Source organism: Gouania willdenowi, chromosome 1 (genome assembly GCF_900634775.1).
Source record: "Gouania willdenowi chromosome 1, fGouWil2.1, whole genome shotgun sequence".
In the NCBI taxonomy this organism is placed as follows: Eukaryota; Metazoa; Chordata; class Actinopteri; order Blenniiformes; family Gobiesocidae; genus Gouania; species Gouania willdenowi.
In genome coordinates this window covers 24,082,131-24,099,288 of record NC_041044.1, presented here as the reverse complement: position 1 = coordinate 24,099,288, position 17,158 = coordinate 24,082,131, and the positions used below count along the sequence as shown (strand labels likewise).

The window sequence follows — 17,158 nt, the reverse complement described above, 5'->3', positions numbered from 1 at the left end:
CAGGGAGACTTGGACTACAATTCAGCCGCCACATCGTCCAGAAAGAATTGGGATTCATCCCTCCTCAACTTGACTATGTGTCCGCCCTACCAGGAAAAAAGATATTTGAGGTAATTTTCACAACTTTCAGCTTGTTTGAACAATGCTTGGAGAATTTTCACCAGAGAAAGTACAGTCTAAGGCTCAGTAAAGTGCTTCTCATTCCACTTTCTGAGAGAGAACCAAAAACTGACAGTGCTCATTTATTCTGAAAAGGTGGTAACGGAAGACATAGCCACATGGTTGTCTTTTTACTGCACTGTTTTAAAGAGTATGGACATGAGAGATGAAGATGGGATTCGAACTGGGGCTAGGCGTTTCTATGTGCGGCTAAGGAGTGAAGCTAACTCAGAGTTACTTCATCATCTGCCCTCCACCATCTAGCTGGGCCAACTCCGAGGCCATGTGTTCTATGCTGGGCAACCAAAGACCTGCAGAAAGTGTGGCTGCTCCTCTCACCTTGCAGTAAACTGTGATGCCACCTACTGCAGAAACTGCAAAAGTGTAGCACACAACACCAAGGACTGTAACCAACCAATGAAATGCAACCTCTGTGGGTCAGATGCACATACTTTTAGGAAGTGCGCTGAATCCTATGCAAATAAAACAAGACAGCCCAACACAGGATGGGATTATAACCAACAGGATCCAATTGACCCAGAGCATCCTGAAACAGCCAGCTTATTGTTTCTGCAGACAAACACCCAACAACACCTTGACCATACACCTCCATCCTTTCAGGAGGTACAGCAAACCCAGGAAGACCTGCCATCAGGCCAACTTTTGGCGGCGGACACCAACAGTGCCACCTTATCAACAAAGGTGTACAGAGATCTTTTGAATCTGATGCAGAAGGAACTACCATCCCTCGTGAATCCTTTTTAACAATCACCAGCTCCAGATCCAGAGGGTGGAGAGAGTTATAGATGGAAGATTAATGGTGGTGGATATTGAGGAGAGAGGGTCTAGATTAACAGTCATAAATGTTTACTTTTCCACAGAGACCAGTTGGTCATACAGACGATCCAAACTTTGGTTCACTGTAGGAGAGAAGTAATAATCAGAGGAGATTTCAACTGTATTGTAGACGTAGCTGACAGAAGATCAACATCATTTGTAAGGCTTGATGCAAATTCACACACGCTTCAAAAATATGATAAGGCTGCAAACTCACTGATATATATAAGATGTTAAACCCATCTACTCCAGGTTATACCTGGACAAATGGGAAAACCTTTTCCCGCATTGATTTTGTGTTCACCACATCGGTAGTCACGCCACTTACCTGCACAATAGAGCCGGTTCCTTTCTCAGACTACCAAAAATTAGTCAGCAGTGTAAAAATTCATGGTTTAGTTAGGATTAATCATGGTCCTGAGGTGTATTGACTGGTTAATATGATACTCATTTATGCTATGTACCTTTTCACTTAAAAGCTGAGTATAGGCCTTCAACAGGTGGTCTTAAAACATGTGGGGTTTGCAATCCTAGCCAGTTATTTCTGTAGCTTGGCTGTTGGGATGTTTATTGCTTGTCAATCATGGAATTTGCTTATTCTTGTGCTATTCTACTGTGCATGGGGTTTTTCCACCGAAATGAACATTTGTTGCCTTCCTTACTTGCCTTAAAAGGTAAGGCATTGGGGTCCACCTGTTGGGTTTCAAATTTCTCGTCAGTCCATATATGTGATTACCGAGCTGGATTTCTTCAGAACATGATTTGACCCTGTTTGCTCTCATTGAACTGTTATCGCCAGTTCTCCTGTTTTTGCCTCAGAACATGGTTTGACCTCCTTTGTTCCCCCAGGGTTTTTGTCTCTGCCTTCAGTTTTGATTCTGCTTGTTTTAATAAACTTTGTATTATTTTGCAAGTCAGCTTCAATGAATACTTATTTTCCACACTACACCTCTTTTTCACCATCCACATCATCACCTGGGGAGAAACGACAGTCCCTGGAAACTTAACATAAGTCTACGAGATAACCCACAGGTTGTATCAAGATACAGAGAGAAACTCAATCAGTGGTCTACCTTACAGCCTTTATTTAATTCAGTGGGCGAATGGTGGGAGGACATTAAACACAAAACAAGAGTTTTTTTCATGGCAGAAGGAAAAAGGGAAGCTGCAAAAAAAAGAGCTTTCCAAAACAGAATGCAAGGAAAAATACAGCAAAATTACCTTATGTTACTGTCAGGTTTTGATGTGAATGAACCTAACCTGTTTAATGAGAAGAGTAGAGGGGTGCTCACAAGAAGTAAAGTACAACTCTTAGAGGAGAATGAAAAGTGTACCCGCTACTTTTTAAAAAAATTGGGTCAAGTCCAGACATAGTATTGAAGTTGTCTTAGATGAAAACAGACAAGAAGTTAGAGACCCTCAAGAAGTTCTCAAGTTTATTACATCATTTTACAGTGACCTTTACCATGTAAAATCAATATACGAACAGTCAATGGTTTACTTCTTGTCTCATCTAACCTCAAAACTTAGTGACGTAGAAAGAGACATGCTAGAGAGAGACCTGGCCATCAGTGAGATAACCAAGGCCATGCAGAGCATGCAGAATAAAAAATCTCCTGGCCCTGATGGTCTCCCGAAGAATTTTACAACACCTTTTGGGAACAGCTTAAGGAACCAATACTGCATGTATTTAAAGAAAGTTTTTCCAAAGAAACACTACCCCCCTCTTTAAGAGTAGGATCCATTTCTCTTCTCTTTAAGAAGAGAAATAAAAAAGATCTTACAAATTAGAGACCTTTGACGTTGCTTGGTTGTGACGTAAAGATACTGTCCAAAGCCCTGTTCTTTTGTATGCAAACTGTAATTGAAAAGCTCATTGGGATTGATCAGACATGTGGGGTCCGTGGCCGGTCCATGACAGATAGTCTGGCTATTGTTAGGGATTCTTATCTTTATGCTTAAGAGCGCCATCTCCCTCTCTGCCTGTTGGGGTTAGGTTTCCACTTCTTTCAGTCTGTTATATCAAAATTCTATTTTGGCACCAATTTTAGAACATGGGTAGATCTGTTGTATTTTAATATTTTCAGTCCAGTCTTAGTAAATGGAAGCAGCACAGCACCAATCTGTGTGAAATCAGGGGTACGTCAAGGCTGCCCACTTTCCCCTTCATTATTCATTCTGGCAATAGAACCCCTAGCATGTGCATTACGGCATGCAAAAAACATCACCAATTCCAGGGGCAACAGGGAAAGAGGCTAAGTTAAGTCTGTACATGGACGACCTTACCCTCCTCCGCACCGACAATAAGTCCATAAGTGAGACTTTAAATATCTGTGAATATGTTGGAATCTCGACTGCATAATTCTGGTAGTGGGGGATTGCGTTTGCGATCTCCCCTGATAATCTTGTGAAAAAAAGCAATCAATTCTTGGGCACTGAATTTCATCTATTATGATCAATAGGCAGACGTGGCTTATGATGTTGCTTTGTCAACAATGTTTGCAATTCAAGTCAGATACAAATACAATAAAAACATTGAGGAAAAAATGATCAAAGCACATTGAAAACAAGGAATACACAATGTTTTTTTTTCCTGTAAAGGATAAGCAGGTATAGATTAAAAAAAATACATATTTTCCTGTTTCTGTTGGCCAATGGCGAATGCACGGTCACCCAATGTCTAGCTAATTGTATTGTTTATTCATTGTTTTGTTTTACAAAATCGTGTGTATTATTTGTGTAAGAGATACATTTAAAATCTGACATGTCATGGAAGAGTATTTATTCACTACTGCAGTTTAAAGGAAAGGCACCAGCTATATTTAGTTAGTTGAAAATTACTTCCTGAACACAACAAAGTGGAAAGTGAGCAGGCTGCTCAGACTTATTCACAAAGGTGAAATTAGTGGACATTTTGAAAAAGGATTTAAAACAACTGTACATTTTCACATTTATGTATCATTTATAATAGGATTTCATAAAAGTAATGTTTTTTTATTTAAGCTGCACATTTTGAGTGCAGGCACTTTATTTGTGGATCTTACTTCATAAATGATGCCCTATATCAGTCAGGGCAAGTTTTTTTGGTGAGGTTTTTTATGTTACCAACTCTGACATCATAACAATCGTCTCTATTTCCATTTTGTAATTCATGTTCATCATTTCATAATTACTGGTGTGGGTTTCATTTTGGCCTCTCATAGACGGGTGTGAAACACTGAAATATGGAGAGGCTTTTTAAACAATTTTGCTTATTGCAAAAGAGGTGCAAGAATATTGAGGGAACACAACTTATATTATTGCAAAATGGCATTTATTAAAAACATGCACAAGTTAACAGAGAGTACTAATATTCACCAGAGTTCAATTCAAAGGAGGCTGTTTAAAAGGAAAACTCTTTAGCATAAAATGAGAAGATCAAAGAGAGAGAGAAAACAAATATATATATATATATATATATATATATATATATATTTAAATAAAATCTGCGCATGAAAACTTCCAACACTAGAGTCCCCTTGAAAAAATCCAACTTTGTATGAACAGAGACGCACAAAAGCATAATCTGCCAAACAGAACAAGATTATCTTTGAATAAAAATCTGACAGATTAAAGAGCAGCAAACTCATTGATGTTATAGATCGTTTTGTGTTCAAATGTCTTAAAACAAATACAGAAAAACAACCCTTGAAGTTTCATATATTGTCTGCAGCAGAAATGTATCTGGAGATAAAATTCCTGATTTGTGAAATGTGCATGGTCTCTTTGATAATTGTGTCTCTGCTTCGAACCTGAACGAGGCCACTTTCCAAAGTTGTCTCGCTGATGAACACAGTAAAGAGCACTCCCATCTCATCATACCTGCAAAGCAAAGACACATACTCAAAGCTACCTGAATGCAAACAATGTGACAACTCAGGATTTTGTTCAGTATCTGTTTTTTTTCTTAAGGGTGCATTCACTCTGCTGAATCCTGGAGCGTTTACTTTTAACCACTCTAAGATTGGTTTTCCAAAAAAGTCTGCCTCGTTTGGGCCGATGTGAACACGTAGACCAAGTCTATATCAGATAAGATCAAGTTTTGTGAATAAATGAAACCTTATAATTCAGCCTGAGTCTGGGACTCTACAGCTATGAAAGTAGCCTTACTTTCCAACACAGATGAATGGCTTTGGATCAAAACTACACAACAGTCACTTACTTCCTGTTTAACTGCTCCATTGATGTTTGCAGTGTTTCAAGATATCCAGGCCAGACAGTGATATCAGCTTCCAGGAACTCCTGCAGAAGTCCTTCACATACCTTAATGATAGTTGAAACAAATGAGCATTTTACCCCTTTTAACGACGTGTTCCACTAATGTGTAGCCTGATGTCTTACCTGTCTAAGCTCCAACGTGGCTCCCCTACTGATGTTTAGAGATACTTTGACTGGAGTCAATACTGGATGCAACTTAAGTACCTGAAATTAAAAGTGGGCACAAATATTCAGTGATTGTTCCAATAAGTAAAGATTGATTAATACGAGTTTGTCATAAAACAGGTCAAAACAAAAAAATAAACAAGTGACAAAAAATCTAGATGTTCCCTTTTCACGAAGATAACAATACTGTATATGATCAGTGATACTAAGAAGACAGTCACCTTTCTGTGCTGCAGCTTCTGTTTGCCATCATCGCTCTTCAGCTGCTGGAACGAGTTAGACAGAAAGGCCAACACACCGCGGTCCATGTTCCCCGTCATGGATACAACGTGTGGAACCGTCTTTGATCCATCTCGGCACTGATGTGAACAATAACATAACGTTACACACAATGCAACATCAGTGATTACCCATTTGTAATGTTATAAAACTGTAATTTACATGATGTACAGTCAAAGTGGCTGCAAGCTCCAACTTCCATCCAGTCATTATTTTGCCAGGTCAACTTTGAGATAAACCAACAACATTCAACAGGATTGATTCTGAGGGTTTGACAATCAGGGCTAAAAAACAACTTTACCCTAAAAAGAGCAATGAAGTGATGGATTAGAGCTGTACTGGAAACACATGCTTAATGGTAATGTGCAGTGGTTCCCAACCTTTTTTTGGATCGTGACCCCATTTTGACATCAAGAATTTCTGGCAACCCCAAAGACATTTTTTTTTTTTTTTTAGAATTACTTTTTGATCATGTTTGTTATACTATATTGGGTCAATGATGTGACACCTAAATATTCTGTCCAACTGCATTTCTTTTAGTTAAAAAAAAGGTATATACTGTATTGTATATACTGTATGTGCATTTTTTATTTTTTAAATGTTACTTTATTACTTCAGTAATTTATTCTGTTATTCAAAGTGTCAAAATATCAGTTGGTGTTACTGTCTGGCCATGACTGCTGTTTTGAAAAAATCTTTAAAATTACTCTAAATCTATTTAAATGTATCGTATGCCCTATTTTAGTTCAATTATAGTCCTGTATAAGATTTCAAAGTATTTTTAGATTTATTTGCATCATAATATTCATGCAAACCTTGCCAGATGATGCCCATTTTATGAAATATCATGCAGTGAAAATCCCTATACGTCCCTGACCAAATACAAAGTAGCCAGGATTAGTGACCGGCTCAGATATTTTTTTAACTGCATTTTATTATTATTATTATTATCATCATCATCATCAACTAGATTCACATTTGACAAAGTAAAAGTCTAGAATACAGTTTTTTAAGATTGTGTCATTTTAATTTTAATTTTCAATCAGCAATTATTAGACATTTCAGGCAACCCCACAAGGTTGAAAAACCCTGGCATAGTTGATATCTCTGACCATAAAGCAATGTATTACCTGTAGTTTAGAGCGTTCGCCTCCATAAATCTGCAACAGCTCACTTTCCCCTCGACTCCACAGTGTTTCCAGCGTCTCTTTCCCCCAAGGGAAATCATACGTGATCCTCACACCCCGGGTAGTTGCCTCCTCCAGATCCTCCCCCAGCACCTCACTGGTGCTGAAGTCTGACAGAAACAGGGCAAACTAACAACACAGGCAAAAGAATATAAGTAGGGCAGACGTGAGTAGATGTGAGGTACAAAGAAAACGTTTGCCTATTTCACATGGTAAAGAGGGACAGAGCAGCACGCTGTCAACCTACATGTTGTTTTTTTGGTCAACATTGTTTTTAAGTCATTTTTACTCACTTTTCTCCACCACTTCAGCCTCTGTCGCGTCCAGTGGTCCAACCACTGTGAGGAGGTGCGAGGAGAACAGAACCACACGAGAGACGTCTGAGTGACCTCGGCTGGCCTGCTTGAAAAAAAAGGGCTACTTTAAAATGTTCTAATGACAATTTATCATATGATAATCATATTCATCATACGGCTGGGCGATAAGCCTGAAAAATGTATCACGATATACGTGTCTCATATCATTCAATATCGATAATAATTGATTCATTTTTTTAAAAACCAATTCAAAATAAGGACCAGAAGAAAAAAATCTGAAATTTGAATACTTTTATTTTTAAAAATAATTTTTAAAGCTGCTATTCAGTTTCTGAGAGGACTTCTCGATGTCCCGCCCTCAACAGCTCCACTTCCACCCACAGCCTCTGCAATCTACCAGAAGCCACGCCTCTACTTTTCTGCACGCGCATCATAACAAGGTCGCATCGGGTCACATTGATATAGGTCTATGGGTCAGGTAAGAGCCAAAATCATATTTATCTGTTTGCTGTTTTGTCGCGCGGCCTTGTTTCCGTGCACAGTTCCACATTCACAGGCTGGGCGCAGTCAGCGATCATTTCCATTTGTATAGGGGACTATAGGACGAAGGAGGGACTTATATACATTAATGTATATGAATGACCACTGGCAGTAGACCATAGTAAACGAGTTAGGTATTTTTTCGCATTTCAAAAGAATCATACATAAACATAGATTTCTCAGAAACTCCAGATATCAGCTTTAACATTTAAAAAAAGGTCAACAAAACTATGGAAAAAAACCTCAATTAAACAATAAACTATTGAATGTACAAATATTAGACATTAAATAAATGCTTAATCAAACAAAATGTGCAACACAATCATAAATAATAAATCCGTGCACACCTGATATATAACTAACATCTCTGACATGAAACGAACAGCAGGGTATGAAATTAACAAATTATTATGGGGGCAATTTATTTCCTCATTTATAATGAAATTCTTTTCTTAAAAAAATATATCAAATAGCGTATCTAGTGTTCAATGTAAACCACTGCTGCTGAATATTGTTTACGTTATATCTGATAAGTTACATAAAGTTATGGTGGCTAAATATTTCTGATTTCCTATAATTAAACCAGATCAGGCTTGATTATTTAATCACTGAGAGCAGTACTAACAGTATATTCTGGTGTAATAATCACAATAGTTACATTACTGTCTAATGGGGCTAATGCTAATGTACACACAGCTACTTTGGAGAGGCTCAAGCCATTTCTCTTCCTACATCCCCCAGAAAACCTTGCGGTTCTGGGTCAGGGGTTGTTTATGGGATTTTTCTAACGGTGTTCAATGAAATCATCAAACATTCTATTGGACATATTTTCTATTGATATTGATTATATCTCTATCGAGATATTAATTTTTATCGTTTTATCACCCAGGCCTAGTTCATCATATGTTCAATAAGACTTGAACATAAAAGTTTCCCCACCCCTGGTGTAGAAAATAAATGACATTTATGTAGCCTTTTTGTTATTTTGCATCCACTAATTAATGTGGTTCTCTCTCCTAATCAACCCAAAACCAATCTAAACAATCAGATAAAGCAGTACCATTGTTATGGGCGTGATGTAAATCTAGTTGGAAACAGATGACAGAGAAAAGACGAAGCCTCACCAACCAGAGCCATTTGCAGGCTGAAAGCACAGACCAGCCTCAGCCAGACCAAACGGTAACTTCCTGTTCACCAGCTCTGATGAGGGAACGAACTGCTCCAGAGCACCTAGTCACAAACACAACATGAAAGAAAGGTAAAGCCTAAACAAACTAGGAAAACAACATTAACATCATTAACAATAACAGGAAATTACTACAGCCTGACCGACTGATAGGGAAGATTTTTGCTATCATCAAGTAATCAAAATCGGCTGATTAATTGGTTGGACTATCATATGTAACTGATGTATTAATTTTATTGTTGAAAATTCTGTCATTCTGTGCTTTCTGCATTATAAGGTGCCACTTTTGAATCGGCAGTAATAAATAAATCATAAGCAACTTTATTTATGAATATTCTTTTTACATTGTATCTCTTTATAAAAGCAATGAATCTCTGTCTGTCTGTGTGTGTGTGTGTCTATCTGTGTTCCTCAAACATCTCTGCGAATCAGGCTCAGATTGACCTGAGACTTTCAACATGGCTGCTGCTTGGCTCAATGGTGTGCAACGTCAGATTTCTTTGGACTGCAATGATACCAATCGTAAATTATTTCATAAAATTGACCACCAGGAGTGGACAATTTTATGGAATTTTAGAACTGATGACATCATCACTGTGGATTGAGCCGGCATGGTTACTCAGGATAGGTTGAACACTGCATAGAATCTACAGGTGTTATGTCATTTAGCGACTTCTAGCGCCTTTTTGGACCACCATTAGCTACTTTCTGTACTGAGGAGTTGGCAACACTGCCCACGCCCCACCTCCCGAGTCAATAAATGGACGTACAGTACCAGTGCTTCACGTGACCGCAGATTTGTACCTGCAGCGGCGCGAGCTGGAGCAGTACATAGTATAATGACACTAAACGAGTCCGGACCGAGTCTGTTCCGGTATGAGGAGATCCGGATCAGCGAGGACAACAAACTGGAATCTGAATCTGTGGATGTTTGTGCGTAGCTAGCCGCTATACGTCACACTCTTGATTACTCAAGTAACATTAAGCCATAAAATCTTCACTCCCTTAGCCCTATACATTCTGGATGTCTGGATACTGTCTTCACTCATCTGTAAGTTACACTGTCTCAAAGTGTTTCTCAGGCATAACTTCATGCTGGTGCGTTTACAATTTGTTTACATTATTAATCCATTGCCACTGCCTGCTAACGTTGTTCATCCAGCTCTCTCTCTCTCTCTCTCAGCTGCAGATGTATGCTGTATTACAGTGCTAAATATTAAAAATCCCACTTGCCTATAGCAATACCTACTCCCTATGGGCAATGCACTAGTTCTAAAAAATACAGTTTGCACAAGTTTGCCTTTTCTTATCAGTGGCCTTACGGCCCTTGTTTTGACAGTGTTACTACTACCTTACTAGTTAAAGTTCCTTATTTTTATTTAGTAGTGTTTTGCTTCTTCTTCTCGAATCAGAGGTTCCATCAATCACAACTGTCAGATAACACACTGCAGGACTTCATTAGGTCAGTCTGCCTTCATTTACAAAAGTGCCAAGCTGTGGATTCCATTACCCACTGAACTCAAAACCATATCAGATTTTAAAACCTGTAGGCTAAATTGCATACATTTGTAAATATGCGCGAGAATGTTTAATAATCTTTGTATTGTGGATGGGTAAGTTTTTATCATGTTGAATGTATTTCACTGTAGTAAAAAGGTCCAACCAGGGACAGGAGTTGTGAACTAGGATTAGCTACATACTCTATTTGCATCAGCCGCAAACTTTTGTATCTATGTTGAATTGCATTGTCCCTCCGAAATAGATATTTTGGTATACAAATTTGTGTTCATGTGTTCAATGGTGTATATATCAATGTTCTTATATCATATATTGGCTGATATATCAATTTTTTTTTAAAAAAAAAAACATAATATTGGTCAAACTCTAATTAGTACAGTGTGTGTGTGTAGGTAGATTTGTGTCCTTTTTATTAAATAAAAAAAAAGTTTTCAAATGTAGAATTTTTTTTTTTGAGATCCAAATAATTGAATTTGAACACTTCTTTGATTTTTTTTTTTTTAATTGAATAATTAAGACACAAATCTACCTCCATATGTGTGTACCATATATGTATAATTTCGGTGCATAAAGTTATTTGACCTTGAAGCAGGTTGGTCCTCACAGGCGATGACATCTGCAGGACTGATTTCATCTCCTGGACCAGCTGCTCGGTGCTCAGATCACGTCTGTTTAATAACTGCGTTAAACCATCACAGTCCACAACCCTCAGCTGACCCGGTCTGGTAGCTCGGTCCCCACCGATGCTCTGCGTGTTTAACCCGAACACCCTTGCTTTGGACCGGGTCACGGAGAGCCACCACTGTCTTAAGAGGTTCCTGTGCAGCTCTGCTCCCAGAGGACCGTAGGAGCAGGACACACCCCGCTGGAAGCGCCCTTTGTTGGCTTCTCCTGGGGAGACATAGTACCTGTCCACACAGAGCTGCAGCAGGAGCCGGGTTGGGTCCTGATCCTCCGGGTAGGACGGACTACAGAGTCCTCTCACACACAGTCTGTGGACAGTCCTCGTGCAGGACGCTCCCACACACACCATGGATCCTCAGCGGTGCTCTGTCTCCTTTGAACAAAAGAGGAAAAAGCTCATTCCAGATGGGAATCGCTGCTTACAGATGTGACAGAAAGCTTCCGGTTTCCACGTGTTGAAAAAGATTGTTGCCAATCTATGATAAAAGTGCAAAGACACAAACACGCTTCTATTTGTGACTGACAACCAACTTAGAAGCGCATTATCGCCCCCTACTGAACTGGAGTGATATATATATATATATATATATATATATATATATATATATATATATAGTGATACAGACGATATTGTAATTTTCCATATCTCCAAAATGGAGATAAATATATCGTGAACCTAGATATATTGCCCAGCGCTTATATATATATATATGAAACATTTATTATTATTTGTATTATTCATATTAACAATAATAATCATAACAAATAAGACATGTTTTTCTTATTCAAAGGGCAAAATGTGCCACTTTCAAAATAGAATACAAAACTGACCATTTATGCCAGTTTAAAATTCAAACCAAATCATGTCATCATCATGACGTTCTTCAAAAATATCTTAAAACATCAAATTATAATTGACCCCAACCCTGGTTTTTTACCTTTGTCCACACTCTTCTCCACTGGGTGGCGGTATTACACCTACAATTGTTGACCAATCAGCAAAACGCGAGATACGACGACAAAGAAGAAGAAGAAGAAGAAGCCAGTGCGGCGCGTCTCTGTGACACCGCGGGACGGCATCATGGAGGGACGGCAGAGGAAAAGAAGCGTTGTTTGGAGTTATTTCTCTCCAACTACTCCGGGAAATGCTATGTGCAGCATCTGCCACAAAGACGTGCGACACTGCAACAACACCAGCAACCTTTTTAAACACCTAAAGTCAACGCACCCGTTCACCTACCAAGAGGCCGAACGGCGCAATGATGCAAACCAGAAGATGTTATTAAAGACGTCTCTGCTGCCGTCCGTCCCGCAGATCAAGTGTCCGAGCGCACCACGAAAGACTGTCAAGAAATTTAAAAGTGATCCAGGTAAAGGTTTGTGTTTTATGTTTTCAGACTGAAAAAAAGAGAGAGAGAGAAAAAAAAAAAAAATCATTATTTTTCTCTCTTACGTCCGAGACTTCCGGTCCAGGGAGGAAGTTGTCTGTGATTTAAAAAAAAAAAAAAAAGGTCAATAGTTCTGCGATTTTTTTATTTTATTTTTTTAATGAATTGAATTTAAGCCCAAGAGTCGCCATGACATTGTGGTTTTTTGCGTTCTCAAATTATAATTTAACGAAGTCAATAAATTACGAGGTAAAATATAGGTTTATGGTGGTTACCAATACCATATTAGAATAATTCCTCTTGATTCTTATTTAAAGTATTGCCAAAGCTTTGTCATTGCAATATAGAGGCTGTGAAATTTTACACAATATTGTTGAAATAGACAAGGGAAAACAAGATAATTTTAATCAATTAGGTGTCACATTACACCAAAAACATCACTGTATGTCACTTTATTTTGATATATTTATTTAACCTTGTCTGCACATTATGTCTATCGTCAACACTACATGTTGAGCAATATTTTCACGACAGCTATGCATGTTCTGTTATTGCAATGAAATAAGGACAATTGTTTTACTGCATAGTTGTGACCATCATCAGCCCTCCCTAAAGAAGGTTTAGAAACACTTCATTAAAGGGAGAATATAAAAAGATGACATTATATATTCATTTGTGATATTTGTAAGTTTGAATGTATAAGAAAAAAACATCCTTAATATTTGCTACAGTACGTTATTGCTGCCATCACTGCACCATCTCAATGGCTGAGTGGCTACAGATGTTGCTGAACTCCACCAATATGACTGGTGAATAAATAGTGGTAGCCTGGTATCCATCCTAATATCCTTTTTATTATTTAATGTTTTAAACACTTTCTTACAAAAAGTAAGGAAGTGGTGTGGCCTATCACTAGGCTAGAATAGTGGAACTTGCCAGGATGAAAAAACATTATGAGAGCTATTGTAGAGAGCAGGAATACTTTAGATATTAACTGGTTTAAAGGGAACATTTAACGAAGTGTCTATCGATACGTTTCCTTATCTATAGACCCCGGAACTACTGATACGGAAATGTACGTTTTCCATATCTTTTCTACATAAGCGTAATGTACCTGTGTGTTTTCACCGTGCCAGGATGGCCGTGTATTCTAAGCGCCTGACTCAAAAATTCATCTTTCCGCTGCTGTGGGTTCCAATCCTGCTTTTTTCATATATATATTTTTTCATTTTAACATTAAAAATACATATGTGAAAAAAATTTACATTTTAGGGTATTTCCTAGGTTAGGGTTACAGTTAAAAATATATAAACAAAAAAAGTAAACATTTATGGTATTTCCTGGTTTAGGGTTAGGGCTAAAATAAAAGGGTTAGCGGGGTAGCTAAAAATAAATATGAGCTAAAATAAAACTGACTGTACTTTAAGTCATGTGGTGCACCTATCACGTCACCTAAACTGGCCAATGAGGGGGTTCCGTATGAATAGACACGGCCAAAATGACTATGTTCAGAATCACATTCCCTGATTTAAGTGACGATCTAAGTGGCCTTTTTCTGAAAATTAAAATATGGTCATGTTAATGTTATACAAGTGTTCATAATTAAATTAATGTTAATAAAAAATCCAAAAATGTCTTGCAATATATTACAATATATTTTTTAATGTGGCCAAGGTCACGTTCCCTCAATCCAGTGACAAAATGTTAAGGTTTGTGAGTTTGAAATGTATTCTGGAATAATGAGCTAACCAAAGAGATCAGGTCTGTAACAATATATAATCACTTCTTAAAACATGCATTTATCAGAGAGCCTTCCCTGATTTTAAATAACTTCTAACTTGTTTTATGTTTCTGTTTCCTAAACTGTTTTAATCTCTTGCCAAGACTCTATATATTTTATTTTTTAATGTATAGCTGCCTTTGGAAACACTTTGTAACGTGTTTGGAAAAGGGCTCTATAAATAAAGTTTATAATTAATTAGAAAATACGGCCAAAAGTGTTTATTCGAGATGTTTTGTTTATATTAATTAAGACTCATGATACATTTTAGATTCATCAGAATAGATTGGTTATATTATAGGATTATCCATGTTATAACAAAAAAATATTTTTTTCACTTTCTTTCAGATAAATTGCCCAAAGCCGGACACATTACAGAGAGCCTCATCAAGATGATAGTCAGTGACTTAACACCTGTTTCAATTGTGGAAAACGCCGGTTTTCGTCACTTTGTGAAAGTGTTGGATCCCAGTTATCACATTCCTGATAAGAAAAGTTTGGTGGAAGAGGAAATTCCTCAACTTTATGAAAAAGTCCAAACTACCCTGAAACAATCTCTTGAATATGCTAGCTCTGTAGTCTTAACCACTGATATGTGGACATCGAACACAAATGAATCCTATTTGACAGTGTGGGGACATTTTGTTGATCAGAACTGGAAGATGGAGACCTGTAACCTGCTGACGGCCCCTTTGGCTCCACAGCACACAGCAGATGATATATCTGAACTCCTACTAGAGGTCTCCAATGACTGGGGAATTGCAACCAAGGTCCATGCTGTTGTTACAAACAACAAAGCCAACATGATCTCAGCTGTGAAGAAATGCCAGTGGGAACATGTAATGTGTTTTGCACACACACTCAACTCGGTGGTCAAGGATGCCATTAAAGCTGACGCTGAGCTTACCCCCACCCTGGAGAAATGTTGTGAAATCGTTGCCTTTTTCCATCAATGCAGAAAAGCATCCGACATGCTGAAAGAGGTACAACGTCAACTGCAGATGCCCGAGGAAAAGCTCATCAAAGCAGTGGAGACTAGATGGACTTCAGTGTTGGATATGTTGAAGAAGCTGAGCGATCAACAACAGGCGGTGGTCACAGCCCTTTGTCTGAGCGGGAAAAGTGCGTTGTGCTTGACCGAGGAGGAATGGTCAACGATCAGCCAAACCATTAAAGCCCTCAAGCCCTTTGATGAGGCTACACAGGAAGTCTTAGGAGAGCAGCTTGTAACTGTTTCAAAAGTCCTGCCTCTGGTGTGGTTGCTCCAAAAAGCCACCACATCTGCTGGGTTACACAACAGGCTGGCGTCAATGCTTGCAACACAGTGCAAGCAGCACTTTCAGAATTTGGAACACAACTTTACAATCGAAGCCAGCACCATTCTCGACCCACGGTTTAAAAGCCTCGTCTTTATTGATGCTAGAAATGTTGAAATTATTAAGTCAAAGCTTATCAGTGAGATGCAGTCACTCTGTAGCTTTGATGGACAGACAACAAGCAGCGAACAGTCCGTTTTTATTAAATCAACTGATGGCTTGTTGGAAGTGAAATCGTCAACCGCAAACACCGAACACAACAGTGGAAGCTGTTCGACATCAAACACAGGGTTATGGCAGGAGTTTGACATAAGTATCGTGGCTTCCCGGGATAGGCAGACTGCAACCACAAATCCACATAATGAGATGAGCAGATACATGGAGGAGAGACTAATCCCAAGGAGTGAGGACCCTTTGTTGTGGTGGAAAAACAATGCAGAAATGTACCCATTGCTCAGTAAAGTGGCGAAAAAATATCTTGGAACAGTTGGCACCTCAGTACCAGCTGAAAGACTCTTATCTGAAGATGGAGAAACAGTAAATCAAAAGAGAAGCTGGCTTGAACCTGAAAATATCAACATGTTGCTTTTCCTCAACAGTAATCTACATCTTGAGTAAAACAATTTTGTGGCTAAATGATCTAGCATGCCAACCGGCATGGTTAATAATATTGCACCAACCAGTAAAATACAGACAATCTAGTGAAATCTTTTTTTTTTTTAATCATAAAAATCACACTGCCACCTGCTTTGTAACGGCAAATATTGTTGGTAAAACAATTGTATACTGTACATTATTTCTTTGTTCTTGAAGTTCAGATTTGATATTGCCTTTACAGTAAAACAATTTAAGTTAAATTGAATGTTAGAATGTGTTCTTTCTGAATGCCTAATTTTTCTTTAAAAAACAGCTTTTCTCTACTATACAGAAGCAAAGAATGTGGTTGAGGTGTTGCATTTACACATTTTTAATGCAGTTTAACGCAAGGTTGATCTTAACCCTTGATTTGCATTTGACATTTAAATGAGCTACACAGGAACAAGTCAAGAAACAAGTGTTTGTATGTTCAGATAGTGTTTTTATGACCAAACAACACTGCCTCCACGCATCTCAGTTGTTAATAAATGAAATGGGGTTTTTTTTTGTTGTGAGATTGGATTTAATGCCTCATTGAGGTCTAAGGAAACTTGAGTGAATGCAAAGGTAGAAAAAAGTGCACTATGGACAGGTCACCTGACACAAATGCACACAAGACATGAAAATAAAATTGAAAAGCTTGATATGACAGAAGAAATGAATTACTTTTCAAATATTAAGTAGCTCAGAAATATTGCATTGGATTTGTCCCATTTACAAATGTAATGGCAGATTTGTAAAAAAAATAAATAAAATAACTGAAGGTTGAAATGTCCTCAATTTATCATTTACATATTTAATTGCATCTTGCCAAAGAATAGAGTAGAAACACTTTGTACTTTCATCAAGTCCAACAATAAGCTTTTGACAGCAGTTTGCTTTTGTTCATTAACCAATATCCTTGGCAGA

General features: G+C 38.0%; 2 protein-coding genes across 3 annotated transcripts; one reads left to right on the top strand and one right to left on the bottom strand.

Annotated features, from left to right (window-relative positions):
* Positions 1 to 4,487: 4,487 nt before the first annotated feature.
* polg2 (polymerase (DNA directed), gamma 2, accessory subunit) lies at positions 4,488 to 11,654 on the bottom strand. Of its 2 annotated transcripts, none has more exons than XM_028449568.1 (8): positions 11,028 to 11,654; positions 8,866 to 8,971; positions 7,178 to 7,286; positions 6,828 to 7,013; positions 5,640 to 5,777; positions 5,377 to 5,457; positions 5,198 to 5,298; positions 4,488 to 4,857 (listed from the first exon to the last, which is right to left on the bottom strand). In XM_028449568.1, the coding sequence occupies exons 1-8, from the start codon at positions 11,476 to 11,478 to the stop codon at positions 4,692 to 4,694; spliced, it is 1,338 nt and encodes a 445-aa protein (XP_028305369.1). In that variant the 5' UTR covers positions 11,479 to 11,654; the 3' UTR covers positions 4,488 to 4,691. The 2 variants fall into 2 exon arrangements, with proteins under 2 accessions (XP_028305369.1, XP_028305377.1); XM_028449576.1 differs by having other exon boundaries at positions 7,178 to 7,283.
* A 506-nt stretch (positions 11,655 to 12,160) lies between these two features.
* LOC114466013 (zinc finger BED domain-containing protein 1-like) lies at positions 12,161 to 16,753 on the top strand. Its single transcript, XM_028451436.1, has 2 exons — positions 12,161 to 12,499; positions 14,646 to 16,753. Exons 1-2 carry the CDS (start codon positions 12,211 to 12,213, stop codon positions 16,229 to 16,231), a joined length of 1,875 nt encoding a protein of 624 aa, XP_028307237.1. The 5' UTR covers positions 12,161 to 12,210; the 3' UTR covers positions 16,232 to 16,753.
* Positions 16,754 to 17,158: the final 405 nt, after the last annotated feature.